The sequence below is a fragment of the Dermacentor silvarum genome, unplaced genomic scaffold (genome assembly GCF_013339745.2).
Source record: "Dermacentor silvarum isolate Dsil-2018 unplaced genomic scaffold, BIME_Dsil_1.4 Seq328, whole genome shotgun sequence".
NCBI classification, from domain to species: Eukaryota; Metazoa; Arthropoda; class Arachnida; order Ixodida; family Ixodidae; genus Dermacentor; species Dermacentor silvarum.
In genome coordinates, this window is record NW_023606059.1 from 26,091 (window position 1) to 40,001 (window position 13,911).

General features: G+C 45.1%; 1 protein-coding gene across 1 annotated transcript; it reads right to left on the reverse strand.

Annotated features, from left to right (window-relative positions):
- Positions 1 to 313: 313 nt before the first annotated feature.
- On the reverse strand, positions 314 to 12,951 carry LOC119434936 (dynein heavy chain, cytoplasmic-like). The gene is made up of 9 exons (XM_037701941.2): positions 12,826 to 12,951; positions 12,024 to 12,148; positions 11,445 to 11,548; positions 9,847 to 10,112; positions 7,795 to 7,891; positions 7,150 to 7,292; positions 6,529 to 6,639; positions 1,741 to 1,932; positions 314 to 902 (listed from the first exon to the last, which is right to left on the reverse strand). Exons 2-9 carry the CDS (start codon positions 12,086 to 12,088, stop codon positions 765 to 767), a joined length of 1,116 nt encoding a protein of 371 aa, XP_037557869.1. The 5' UTR covers positions 12,089 to 12,148; positions 12,826 to 12,951; the 3' UTR covers positions 314 to 764.
- Positions 12,952 to 13,911: the final 960 nt, after the last annotated feature.

The window sequence follows — 13,911 nt, forward strand, 5'->3', positions numbered from 1 at the left end:
TCAAGTTTGGCCACTAAATCAACACGGCATAGTTCGTCATGGTAAAAATTCGCCTAGTTTTGATGTGCATGCGGAAACAAAAACAATCGTGTACCGACTTTAGAACTTAACTCAATGAATACTTGGCCAAAAGATGTAACATTGTGCGATAGAACTTGTAGATTGCAAGAAAAGCAAGTTAATTTTTCGTGGCAATTTCTTGGCCATGATTACTATTTCCTGTATGTCTAAACAAGCTCACTTGCCACTTGTTTGAGGTTATTCCTTCCACTTCAGCATGTGACAAGGCAAAAAATGAGCTTGATAGCACAGCTCACTGTGTGATAAAATGTATTTATTTCACCAGAAAGCGACAACAAAGTCCTCTTCAATGACATCGGTGCATTATACGAGCAACACCCGCAACAAAAGTAGTATAGTAAAAATAAAACAAGCTGCCAAGGAGAGACCAGTCCCAACCTTCGGACGCAGCCACGACTGCCAAGTGCACCTCCAAAAACGAGGTCACATTCAACTCATGCCTTCGATGAGGCACCAATCCAAAAAAAGCCAAATATAAAAAGCTACCACACCTCGATATGAACTAGGACAGAACAAGGTCGAGCCATCACAGAATGCGAGTAAACGACATTGCTGTGACAAGCCTTGCAGCTGTGCGGAGTTTAGCTAGGTGTCGTGTGGTCTGGCACTGCACCCAATAGGGTATAAACGATCGTCAAGTCCGGGTTGCAACAAAGTAATCGGTCGAGGTTGCGGCAAAGTCATCAGCCGAGCGTGGTCGAACAGAGCAAAGCAACGCCTCGCTCGTAGAAACTGTGAGACTCCCGGGGGTCTGCCGCAGGAAGGTCGACGGTGAAGAGGAGCTCTGTGCGGCTGGAGTTGAGATACACGGGCAGTGTCACCTATTAGAAACAAGAAAAAAGTAGGGCATTTAAGACAAGTGTGCTTTTGGCAAGCTTAAAGTTCAGATCGGGCTGGGAGGTGCGACAATAGTGTGCTCTCAACATTCTAGATAGAGCAACAACTTATTTCAAAGTTCACGGGAGGCTGCATTATGCCCTGTTGGGATAATTGCTTTGTGCTGTACAATTGAGATCAATGCAGCATTGGCCAATCTACTCTTTTTCATTTCAGTTCTTGTCCCAAGATTCATGTGTTCATTCTCTCTGCACAAAGAGCTGACTAAAAATGGCAATGCTGAGTTTACATATTAGAAGAATGCAGTAATGTAGCTTTGCTTTAGCTGATGTGCAATAGAATGACAGCAGAATGAAAGGCCACACACTTAACTAGATTAGGTTGAAAGTACAGTTAAGACGCTTTTGAAAGATACGGCCAAACTGTATTGCTTGGTTTGTACAAGTTACTGGCCTCATTGCACTATAAAGGCCACACACATAACTAGAATAAGTTGAAATTACAGTTAAGGCGCTTTTGAAAGAGTGGCCGAACTGTTTTGCTTGGTTTGTAGAACAAGTTACTGCCCCTATTGCAGTCTAATGAAATCCCTTCCGTGCAGAGTTGATATTCTATTCCTGAAGTTCGTTCCTCCCATGCCGATTACCACCACCCCCTTCTCATTTCTTTTGCCAACACTGGTTTGTTTCCATTCTTGCTTTTCTTGCAAGGACTACACTGCTGAGGCAATTATAGCTAGTTAGCAGTTTAACTGATTCACGCCTGCCTCATTCATGAACAACTTTGCCTTTCCAAGATGATGCGTGTCATGGGACAACCCACCATGGCCTGTCCGGCGTCTTCCTCCTGGTACTTGACCCAACGGATGGTGGTCAGGGGCAGTTCTGTGAAGATGGTCGAGGTCAGGCTCAGCCGACTCTGGACACACTTGGCACCCTGAAGCTTCAGGCCGGCCAGGGCAAAGCTGTACTCATCCATGGGGCCGGGCTTCTCGTCCACGTCAGACACCCGCACCTGTGTGCACGCCGGAGCATTTGCGAGAATGTCAAGAGGCAGTGCTTACCAAAAAACTGTTATCGAGCAGAGCCAACTGTTGGCAGAGTTAGTGAATAGTATTCCACGTAAAGTTAAAAAAAGATTGCAGAGTACTACTTCAAAGAAAGCTTTAAGTGGAACACAACACAGTGGTATCTGGCTAACTGGTGGCAACGATGATCTTGGTGACAATGATGACAAGAGTCTGACCAACAGCACCACGATGAATGCACAATGTTGCATGCCATGGAGCTATACAGTCAACTTCCGTTAATTTGACCCTGACGAGACCAGTGAAATTGGTGGAGTTATCCAGTGGCTCGAATTAAACAAGCAGAAAAAAAAAACAATACACACCACTGATTACTGCCAGGGCATTTTCTCATTTAGAACTGTTAACTGTGCACTGAAATCTGATGTGTGACCTATGCCACCATGATTACGGTGCAGATTTTCTCATTTCACAGCCGGTTTCCCTGAAGGAATCTAGTGTGGTAAGGTGGGGCATGTCACAGTTGGTATCCTACAAGCTAAAAACGCAAGTTATGGAAATCCATTATTGACAACTCTACACGGTTTTTTGTTATTTTTTCGACAGCTAAATGGCACAGCGACCCACAACTGTGTACTCAATCCCACGTGCAAGGGAGAAGGGGGGGGGGGGGGGGAGCGCGCTTCAGCGCTAGGCACAGCGGGGGAGGCGAGAACGGGAGGCGTTTACTTCGGCGGCGGCGGCCGTATCTTGAAAGCGATCTGCGACGTGGAAAAAGTGTGCGCCCGTGCAGGCTTATCTTCAAAGTGAACTGCAGATAAGGTCAACATATCTTGCGCTTCTTCGCCGAAGCACTCATCCTTGGAATGTCGCACCAGGAAATGGATGTGTGGATGCGTGTCGTTTCGCACAAGCGCGAGGCATCGGAAACGAAGAGCGAGTGACACAATGGCGTTGTATAGTGTCACCTAGTGTCAGGTTAGTGAAGTGAAGCGCAGAGACTTGCACAGTAACCGAAGAGTGGCGCTGCTAGCGCGTTGAAAAAAAGTTTTTTTTTTCTTCGGCAACATCAACTGGAAAAGGAGAGTGCCGGCTTGGCGGGCTAGGCCAGCTGCAGCAAGTGGCGGGATCAGGTTTGAATGAAGGGAGTCGGAAAGTTCACGCACGCGGCGGCAAGATCGCAGGGTCGAGGGATGCAGGCCCACCTCGCGTACGCTCGCACGCATGCGCTCGCTCTCGCCTCGCAGTCGCCGTGAATTCGAGCGCGCCAAGCGCGATGCCGCCGCTTCGCATTCCGTCGCGGCGGAGAAGGTGCTTCCTGTTGCTGCTCACGCAAATATGACAAAATTTGGGGCGAAATCTCTAGGTTGTCGGCGGGGAAAATTCGTTATTTCGAGGGGGTCTCCCGCTGTCACTTCGTTACATAGAGGTTTCAAATACTACATGTGCTTTTATGGAGTAACGGCGGGGAATAGAAAAACTTCGTTATATCCAGGAATTCGTTATATGGAGGTTCGTTATAAGCAGGTTTAACTGTAGTAAGAAAATAAACATGCACCTGTATGTAACATGTACTCAATTAACTAATCAAAATGCACTTTCATAATGAAAGCGGCTCGTCGTCGCCATCTGCGCTTCATTGGCCACAGATACTAAGCACACAAGGCGGTATTCTCTAGTGATCACTTTTAGAGATACTACAGTTACTTTCACGAGCTTTTACGTGACTGTGCATTGGACTTGTTGAAGTACAGCGAGGTTGGCCCAGCGCCAGAAACACTGGTGGCCGTAAACGCTGAGGCATCTGTTGCCTAGATGCGAAAATGAAAGTACATCTTCGAAAGTGATCATAGTTGAGCACACAATAAGCCCACAAACAACCTTCAAGAAAACGTGCTCTGTCGCCATCTCCTGATGGGGATGACACTGCGTCTCACAGCTCTAACGGTAGGCTGTTGCCAATTCCGCAAACGTGGTTTTGGTTTCGTATCTGGTTGTAGCGTGCAGGCAATTTTCAGACCCTTGTTTTTTTTTAAGAGGTGTGCACTAGATTTGTCTAAATACGGTAATCCAGCTCAATGACTAGTATTACGCTATCTGCCACAGGCAATGTATAAAAATTCTGTATGGTTTATAAAAGCACTTGCTAGAAAAGACCTGGGCATTTATATTGAAAGAATTTCGCTAGACATAATGAAGAAATTGGAAAGTCTTGAGTAGATTATGGGCAGTGGCAAACCAGAATCGCAAGGTGTGAGAACATGCTCATATAGCTTCGCCGTTCTTGATGTACAAGTTGCTTAGATTTGCATACATCTCCAAAAGTTTATATTTTAGGAGCGTGTTATATCGAATATGTAGTAGATTTCAAATAGAACATTAAAGGGACACTTAGGCAAATATTAAGTCGAGCCAAAGTTAGATTAGTGCTCGAGAACATCTAAGGCGCTAACATTATCGCGAACACAGCTTTAGTAAATGATAAATTGAGGTAAATGCAGGACACGATTAGAGACTCACCCGGGACACTCAAGTACTAGCCCGATGACGAAGGCACTTGTAATAAAAAGCTCATTGTATTACATTATAAGACGAAAGAAAATGTAGCTTGTCCAGTTCTATTTGAGCTTTAGAAAAAAAAGAACTCAGCGTTACCCTTGACAGCGACATGGGTGGTCGAAAGGTTTCATTTTCTCCACTCTGCGCCACCAACACTTTCGTGTTTTAGTAATTTCATCATTGCATAGTGCTGCGCTAGTTTTACTGGCTTGCAAAACTCACACAAACTGCAATTAGCGGAGGATGCCACATCCACGCGAAGTCGCGGATTCCCGAAAGGTCCACCCCCCTTGACAGCTGCAGTGGCGAATCCAACGCTCTGCCTTGGCTCGGCTTCACCATGACCGCGTGTGTGTGTTTTGTGCAGAAAACCGCTGTGCCATCTGTCAGGCACCATTTTACTCACCGACGGCAGTAAAGGGCAGTGATGGCGTATGCAACGTCACCACTCCCACTCGGGAGCAGGTGATTTGAATTGCACTAAAGGTGTGCCGACCCTTCAGAAGCAATTTTCTCATAAACAAATTATTTCCTTGGCACAAAACTAGCGCTGCGAGGTTATTGGAATGGTATATTAAGAGTCCACATCGACTAATGCCTTTAGTGTCCCTTTAAATCGAATCAAGGAAACAGCCGAATATTGAATCGAATACCGGGGCCGTATTCTGAAACGTTCCACTTCGGCGAAATTTCTTTTTTCGCTTTCAGCCGCGCGCTGATTGGCTGGTTGAGCAAAATTGAATGACATCGGGCTCAACCAGCCAATCAGCTCATCCAATTTTGCTAAAACAGCCAATCATTGCGCGCCTGAAAGCGAAAAAGAATTTTAGCCGAAGTGGAACGTTTCAGAATACGGCCCCTGAATATCAATAAAAGCTTACATACTGCTTACAAAGTTACAGCAATACAAAAATTTATAAAAAAATCAGGTGGCACAGATGCTCGGGAGTCCGCTCTCATTGCATAACAACAATTTTGCTATCAGTACTATGGAACTGAGCCGTACAGTATGGCCTACTCGTACTAAAGAGAACGCCAAATTAGTATACCAGCAGTGATTACAACTGAGTTCATTATGTAGGCCGTGAAATTTTTATTCAACAGAATGTTGAACACAATCAGGTTTTTTTTTTTGCCTCTGAAGTTGAAGACATAGTGAAGTTATGCTGTACTGAATATTGTCAGTTTAATAGTGGGCCCTGCTGCGCTTCATGGCAACCTTCTATTGCTTAGAAAGATTTGCTTGCCGGTTTCCCTTCAGAAAACAGAGGGGTTTTCCCATTTTTATTGCAGGTGCATTCTGTGGGCTATCGTCAGCTCGTTAAGGCCAATTTTCGCGACAGACAAAAGTGCGGACTGCACGTCATGTAGCTCGACCTCACTGCCGACTGTAAAAGTCGGACACTTTTTCACTATAAATGTTGGTGTTGTTTGCTAACTGTGAAAGATCCTGACATCAGGAGGTTCACAGCAAGTTCACGCGATTGGCACTGCTGCGATTGCGTACAACTTCGTCTGTATACTCGCATGTAGACAGAAAGCTCTGCAGATTTCCAGATTCACCCATGCAGTTCAAAGTCTGAACTGTGTCCATGAACATGCATATCCAATACGATCTGCGTGCCTTACGGTGGCTAATCGGTTTGATCTCCGTACATGCTTGCACGCTTTCCACAGGCGCTGGTTTTGTCAATGTTCCCTCTATCCACATACTTATGGCAATCGTCTTGCTCGCTTCTGTAGTCCTGGACGAACCTTGTACCGACAGAGACCGTGTGACGTGCAATGGCTGCATCCGTCGGGGTACCGACCTCAGCTAGGTCTTCTAATATACCGAGTAGTAGATGCTCGACTCACGAATCAAAATATTCTAATGTTCACAACTCAATTCGTACTATTCGAGTATTTGAACACCCCTAATTTTTCTCGGGAAGTTTTTTTTTAAGTTAAGCAAATGGGGGAAAATACTGGCAACAACAGTGCATAGAAATACACAGAAAGACAATACTGTTACAGAGACTCACCTCGAGCGAGAGTTCTTCCAGAGACCACCCATTGGCCTGGGCCACGTACTGGCGGGTGGCCGTGATGTAGGCCTCCGGGTTGAACAGGCCGCCCAGCCAGACGTGCAGGGACTGCGCAGCAAATAGAGCAGATGCAATGACGCAGAGGCGACGGCATATGTTGTTTCTTCCATATTTAGGGAAATCACTTGGCAATATGTCCCTCTGGTCCATGAGTCTCCTACATGTAGCGCTTTCAACTGCCCTGAATTGTGCTATGCATGCTGATTCGATCAGCACCATTACTACTATAGTCAAATAGCGATTAGCGGAATTTAATTTTACACTACTCTGATAAAGCATAATCACTTCAAAAAAAAAAATGCTGCAGAACTTATGCAATTCACAGCTCCCTTGAGTTATCTACGAATTTTCTAATGCAACTGACACTACAATCGAATTTGTCACTGAAACAATACCAAAGAAAACGGCAAGGACATGTTTAGTAACAGAATGCAAAAAACCGTGGCACCAAACAGCACTGTGTTGCAGCAGTGCAAGGCCCGAGTGCCTCTCTGTTCAAAGTGAGCATCAAAAAGACCTTCCTGCATTACAGCGCGCAAGCTGTGGTGACCCACTGACCTTGAGAGCGGCGGCCCCTCCCGAGGTGCAGGCCTGGGAGACCCTCTGCAGCTGCTTGATGCGGTCCGAGAAGTCCGTCACCCACTGGATGACAGTGCAACCGGGCGACACCGTGTACTTCTTCCAGTGGGATGGCAGCATGCCTGCATTCACAAGATTCAGGATTGATGAGTTTGTTTCACTGCGCAAATATGCAAGCTTTCCAGTTTGCAAGCCTGTTTCTCGCTCTCCTAAGACCACTGGAAATTATGGAACTACGCATAAGCATAGCTAAACAGCAATGTACTGAAGAAAAGACAGGGATAAAGTGACACAAAAAAAAGTGCCAAAATGACTGACGTTTCACCAGTGCTTGTGCAGTTTAGCCATGAATTGTATTGCAACATCCTGCTTTCAGCTCCTCAAACAAGTCCAAACTGCTAAGATTTGACATCAATTCGATCATCAAGCTGGGGCATTCAACAAATTGCAGTGATATTAAAGCACAGCAATAAGAAAACACAGAACACTAGGTTTAAAAATAAAAAATAAAGGAAGCGATTCTATGCTTCTATGCCTCCCTAGTATGACTCATCCACAAAACATTCACACACTCTTTCTAACACATTCAAAGAGTGACGCCCCCCTGGAAGGTGGTGCACCTACCCTTGGCAAGATCAGCGATCATGGTCCTATGGTAGTTGGTCTGGCGCCGCTCTCCCCGGCAAATGCGCACCATGTCTTCCAGGTCAGAGCGCACCACCTAAACGAACAAGAGGCAGCAAGTGTCAGAACCAGCTCCTTATGCCTCCCATTGGTCGGGTCAAATCACATCACAATTATATGTTAGGCCTACAATCAGTGGCAATTCCTACCCTGGCAGTGGTGGGCGTAACAGTAAATCACAAACAGAACAAAAGCGGCGGTGACGTAATGCTCCTCTCCTTTCTCGCGACGGCTTTCTCCTGATGCCCCGACGTAGCCATCACATCGTCCTATTAAAGCTCGTCTCCTTGACACTCCGCAAATTCGGATGGTTACAAAGTGTCCCATGGTTGGTTTTCCAATGAAAGCGCAAATCGTCCCCAAGGCCAAGGACAACGCACACAACACTCAACAATACCCACAACATGCATGAGTGGCTGAGCCAGCTGAGTTGAGCAGCTGCCAGCCGTCTCACCATCTCAAAGCAGCTAGACTCTCAAACTGAAGTGAGGGAAAGAGTAAGTGCTTTCATTTCTTTCATGCCATAAAAATTTCATTTCATTATTGTATTATAAAAACACTGCAACAGCTAGCCCCATTGACACATTGAGGGGGATGTGGGGCTAGCTGTCAAGCTGCTCTTAGGGGCAGCTTTTACCCACAGTCTCCTACATCTTTTTGATAGAAATAAAATTGTATTGTACATTTTAGTTTATAGGATATGATAAGGTAAGCTTATAAGACATTGTCACCTGTGGGCAACAAGAGTCGACCAGGCAGATGTCGCTAAATTCGAATGTGGCTCTCAGCTTGCAGAACTTGCAAGTTGATTCGCGCTTACGTATTACAAATGGCACTTGCAAGCACGAATTAAAAGTGCGGCCACCATGGGCCCGCAAGTTGCACAGCGACGACCTGGGGTCTCGCTCCTCACAGACTATTGAAGTGAGGATGTGGTGGGTGATGGCTTTGTTACATCCAAAATTCAATGCAAAATTTCTTATCTAAATCAGTAAATTGTGAAAGGAGTGGGGATAAATGGGATGGGGTTGAATTCATTCAGATTGCTTGCGGAACCCCAAGATGCCGTTCGCAGAACCCAGCTTGAGAACCCCTGACCTTGCATTCTATCTCTGTAGCCACTGCAGGTGATGTCTAAGGCACTGCCTCCTTCCTTCAGCTTTGCAAGTGTGCTTTCACACAGAAGTAACAGTCAATGCTATTTTCACAGTGCTCAGGAAAAGAAGCTGTGCTAAAGAAGCTGTGCTAAAGAAGCTTGTTATGATCACATTTTGTACCCCTTGTTTATAGTAATTACATCATTGCTTTTCAATAAAAACAAATATTTATCTGCTTTTTTTTATAGTATACGCAAAGCAGCACACAGTCAAACCTTTTTTTAAAGAGTGAAAAGTGCCATGAATGTTACACCTGAAGTCACAAATTTTCACATTAAAAAGAAAGAAGGATGTGAACTATTGTTGCACAAAATTCAAGCACTGACAAGCTAGTCATACATTTCAAAACACTTGAAGAAAAAACAGCGCAAAAGAGACGAGGATGAGAAGACGACAGGTACAACAGACAGGCGCTATTTTCGTCCTCGTTTCTTTTGGGCTATTTTTTCTTCAATTATGCTGCACCAACTCGCCCTTCTGCTGCTTTAGATTTCAAAACACCTTGGGTCTCTTCGATTTGGCTGCACTTTCAGGAGTTCATCACTTTTGTCCTTGATCTGACAGTGCAGCACGAACCACCTGTACTGTGCTCTGGTTTGACTTCATGCAAGGCCATCGGCACGAGTTCATACTGCAGAGCCACGAGATGCGCAGGTGCCGCACTACACTTGCACGACATGAACTCGCGCTGCACCATGCATGGCACTCTCGAGAACTGCTCAAAAAGAGATGCCAAATTGAAAAGACCTTTTTTTCTAAAGCTGTCCCAACAAACAGACAGTGGATGCAGTCCGCGCAGTGCATGATACCAGAAGCAAGCATCGTGGCCCCGCACCTTGAGCAGCTTGGAGCCCACGTTGACCTCTCGCTCGAGGCACCGGTAGAGTGGGTCGCCGATGTTGTCCTTGGTGCGGCGCAAGCTCTGGAGGCTGGGCGGGAGCAGCCGCAGCCAGGTGGAGCCCGACTGCTGCAGGGTGGCCATCCAGGCAGGTCGGCCGTCGCCCGGCACGGCCCTCTCGCCCTCCTCGGCCGCCACGTAGGCCGGCTCGTCGTCGTCCTCCAGCAGCTGCATCTTAAGCAGCTTCGCTATCAGGTCGCCCCCTGGGTGGTGGGAGGAAATGGGACAGAGGTCGTCTTGTCGGTCACTGTTCTACATCATCAGAGTTGACCTTGTTTCACTTGCATTTGATTTCACAGCTATACAGTAGAACCTCGTTTATTCGTTTTAGAAAAAAATGTGATAAAAACGTTCAATCAAAAATCACTAACAAATTCACAGAATCAACTGCATTGGACATCTATGTAATGTGAAGCATTGCGCAGCCGAGCTGGTGGGGCTCGAGCAGCCCCAAAACACGCATTGTCAAAAAAATTAAATTCTGGGGTTTTACATGCCAAAACCACGATCTGATTATGAGGCACACCGTAGTGGGGGACTCCGGAAATTTGGACCACCTGGGGTACTTTAACGTGCACCTAAATCTAAGTACACGGGTGTTTTCGCATTTCGCCCCCATCGAAATGCGGCCGCCGTGGCCGGGATTTGATCCCGCGGCCTCGTGCTCAGCAGCCCAACACCATAGCCACTGAGCAACCACGACGGTTGAAACACGCATTGTCATATTCACGGCTTAGGAAAGCTTACGTTTGCGTTTGTTCTTTATCGCGAATGTTGGCGCCGGGAAATTGTATGTAACGGGATCGTATCAAAGACATTCTACTGTAATTAGGGCTTCACAACATGTTTTCTACTGTTAAGGCACTAACAATGATAAAACATGAAGCTGACACAGATGCATTCAGCAACTACTCCATGCACACTGTACAATACAATTCAGTTAATATTACTGATAAAAATAAAACTTTAACTGCTGCAGTTGTGAAACAATGCATCATGGCTGATTTTACACAGACATCGTGAATATACAGTGCAGGCCACATATTCCACTGCTCTAACGTTACTTATAAGTATAAGCATGTGCAATTTGACATCGCTTTTCCTACCGGATGTTATCCTTAATAAGGTAAAATTTCACTGCATTTCGTACTTTTTACTGGTGTGATACATAAAATGTCATTAAAATTTTTTTTTTATTTACAGTAACTATGATGATGAATGTAGTGTTTTGCAGAGGATGTGACGGGGCTGTAAAGGGGCCTAAAAGTATGTAGCTGTAAAGTGCGTAAAACCTACATGTAATAAAATTATGGCAATGACTAATGAAGTGTGCTACAGACACGAAAGATACATTGTGAAAGAATGATGATATACTAAAGTATGTCAGAGGCGAAAATGTTCAGAAAGCACTACTGCCTTAACAGTACAGTAGCTGTAACCTGCCCAACTTGACTACAAGCTGTAGATAGAAACTTGCATGACAACATTCAGCTCCACTAAGCTTGGCCTTAGGTCCACAGGGCATCAAGTTTTACCTCTGTTGGTGAGCAACACCTTCTCTGCATTGTTGGGCAGTCCAAGCCAGGATGGCGTCTGCCTCTCAGTCAGTGACTCCACCCAGTGCAGGAACTGGTCCCGCCTGCAAGCAAAACAGGAGGCAATGCTTTACGAGTGCGGAGGAAAAAATAACATGCCAATGAAACCTACCAGCTTGGCTTTATCCCAAGAGAAACACATTTGGCGAATCAAAGCAGAGGCTAAGGGGCAACGAGATGCTTCGCTATGACACGTGAAGCTGTGGCTTTGGCTTCTCATGCAAGAAACTATCAAAACGAAGCAAGCTACTTGAACTCAGTCATGTCAAGATGTGCTTGTTTTATGAAACATATTGCTAGTGCTGAAAGAACAGGAATAAGAGGTACACGATTCCATGCGAGCACTATGTAATTTGAGTACGATGTTTAATTGTTTTGACTGCTGGCTTGTTTCGCAGATCTACTTGGCAGGTGCTGGGAGTCTTGCATGTTGAAATACATGTGAAAACCCTGTTCTATATGCACAAATTTTAAAGGAAATAGATGAAGAAAAAGTAAATAAAGGGAAGAACAACACACCTTATTCCCTCTGGGCTGGCGATGCCCTTGTCAAGGCTGTCTCCAGCGTTGGGCTCAATCAGCATGAAGTCAGGCTCAAAGCTCTTGGCTGTGAACAGCTTGCTCAGGAACGAGTTCAGCAAACGCTGCAGCAAAAATGTGCGAGGCGAATTAGTAAACGTACATGAAAAACAGGAGAGCGCAGGCAATCGATGTCTGCTGAAAGTTACGAAGTGTCATCAAAGTATTGCCATAAATTTGCTAGCGACCTCTCAAATTCCACACAGATGAAAAGCAGCTGTTACATATGGTAGACATTAGACCACTTAACCTGAGTTCTTGGAATACTGATTCCTGAATTTTGGTTCTTGAATCCCAAAAATCTTATGAGGGACAAAATGCATGTACATTTGTCACTACAGAATTTTAGAAAGTAGATTCCTCTATCCCACAAATTTGTCTAGCTTGCAATAATAAGCCACAGATGGATAAAGCCAGAATGTAAAACATGCAACAGCATGAAATTGATTTTTTTTAAACCAGGTATTTATTTCAGAGTCATCTGTAAAAAAAAAGAAAAAACTATAAAAGTGCTCTACTGCACAAATGTAGAATCATAAATCGAAGAAATTCTTTCGTTCTGCACAATACCGCAAGAATATCAATCACAGCTGTAACATCAGGGGAAAGTTGTGCAAAAAGAGGAACAGACCTTGCCCAACAATTTCATTAGCTTTTCACTGGCATTATAAAGCGAGACCAGCAACTGGTAGTGCCAGGGATTTACCAGTCCTACTCACGAAAAGCTTCTGCCGCGACTCACCTGATCAAAGTCGTTGTCGATCTTGCCTCCGTAGATGCATTGGCCAAAGAGGATGCGTAGTGCATTCCAGGGAACCCTCTCTGGCGGCAAGTTGGTGCGTCCCTGTCAAGAGTCGACAAAACACAGACGGTTTCAAAGAAGCAAAAAAGGAATGACTACCATGCAAGAATGATGCTGTAAGGCTCTAAACTGAGCTGGTTGGTTTATGTTCAACGTGGCCGAACAGCACAGACAATGAAGCAGCACATTGTCTGCCCTGTTCACCATGTTGCTGTAGGACTGGTGCCCCATATTGACAGTTTCCCAAAACTGATCTGCTAGCCACGCTAATCTGCTTATGTGCACACCACAAACTGCACGCTTTTATTTTCGTCGTTGTCTTATGCTGGTCGATCTAGGAGGGCATTGCTACACTACTAGTGCCAAACATACGTAGCCAATGGCGCGATCCAGAAGGGAGGGGGGTGCCTCGGGGCTATGCGTTTGCGAATAGTCAAATTTTCTAATTGAATATGAATATTAGGAAAAAAAAAAGAAACCAGGCTTCGAATATACAATATTTAATCACTTCTACATAAAGTAAAATACAAAAACTCACAGGTAGTGTGTTTGGCAACAAAAGGCTTATTTACCTTATTTGATACATTTAATGACATTATCAACAAGATTTTAGCTCACTTGAAAAGCCTGTAAATGAGAACAGAAAGGTGACTGTATCTGGCGCACTATGACAATGACAGTAATTCAACAAACAAAAAGCATGTCAGCAGATGCATGTAGAAGTGCAGTGATCACTGAATTATCTGCAGTACCGCACATCGTTTTAAAGGAATCCAAGCATGGTGACACTGCCAAAATAGTTAGATTTGCCTAAATTTGGAAAGAAAATTCATAGGCTGCGTAAGGCAAGACATGCATGTTTACCAACTGGAAACTACTGTGCGTAAATTATTTCCTCCATGCTTTCGCTCACAGACTTGCACGTCTGCACAACCACCATGGTTCTGTTGCAGCGGAATCATTCGGAAGACTCTTCCATTGCAATAGTCTTTTCTACTGTAGCCTTCAAAAAATCTTTCTGTACCC

Coding starts and splice junctions, on each gene's coding strand:
- LOC119434936 (XM_037701941.2), bottom strand. CDS start 12,088: ATGCTGATTGAGCCCAACGCTGGAGACAGCCTTGACAAGGGCATCGCC. Junction 7,293..7,794: donor GATCGCTGATCTTGCCAAGG/GTAGGTGCACCA, acceptor TTGTGAATGCAG/GCATGCTGCCATCCCACTGG. Junction 6,640..7,149: donor GAGGGGCCGCCGCTCTCAAG/GTCAGTGGGTCA, acceptor TTTGCTGCGCAG/TCCCTGCACGTCTGGCTGGG.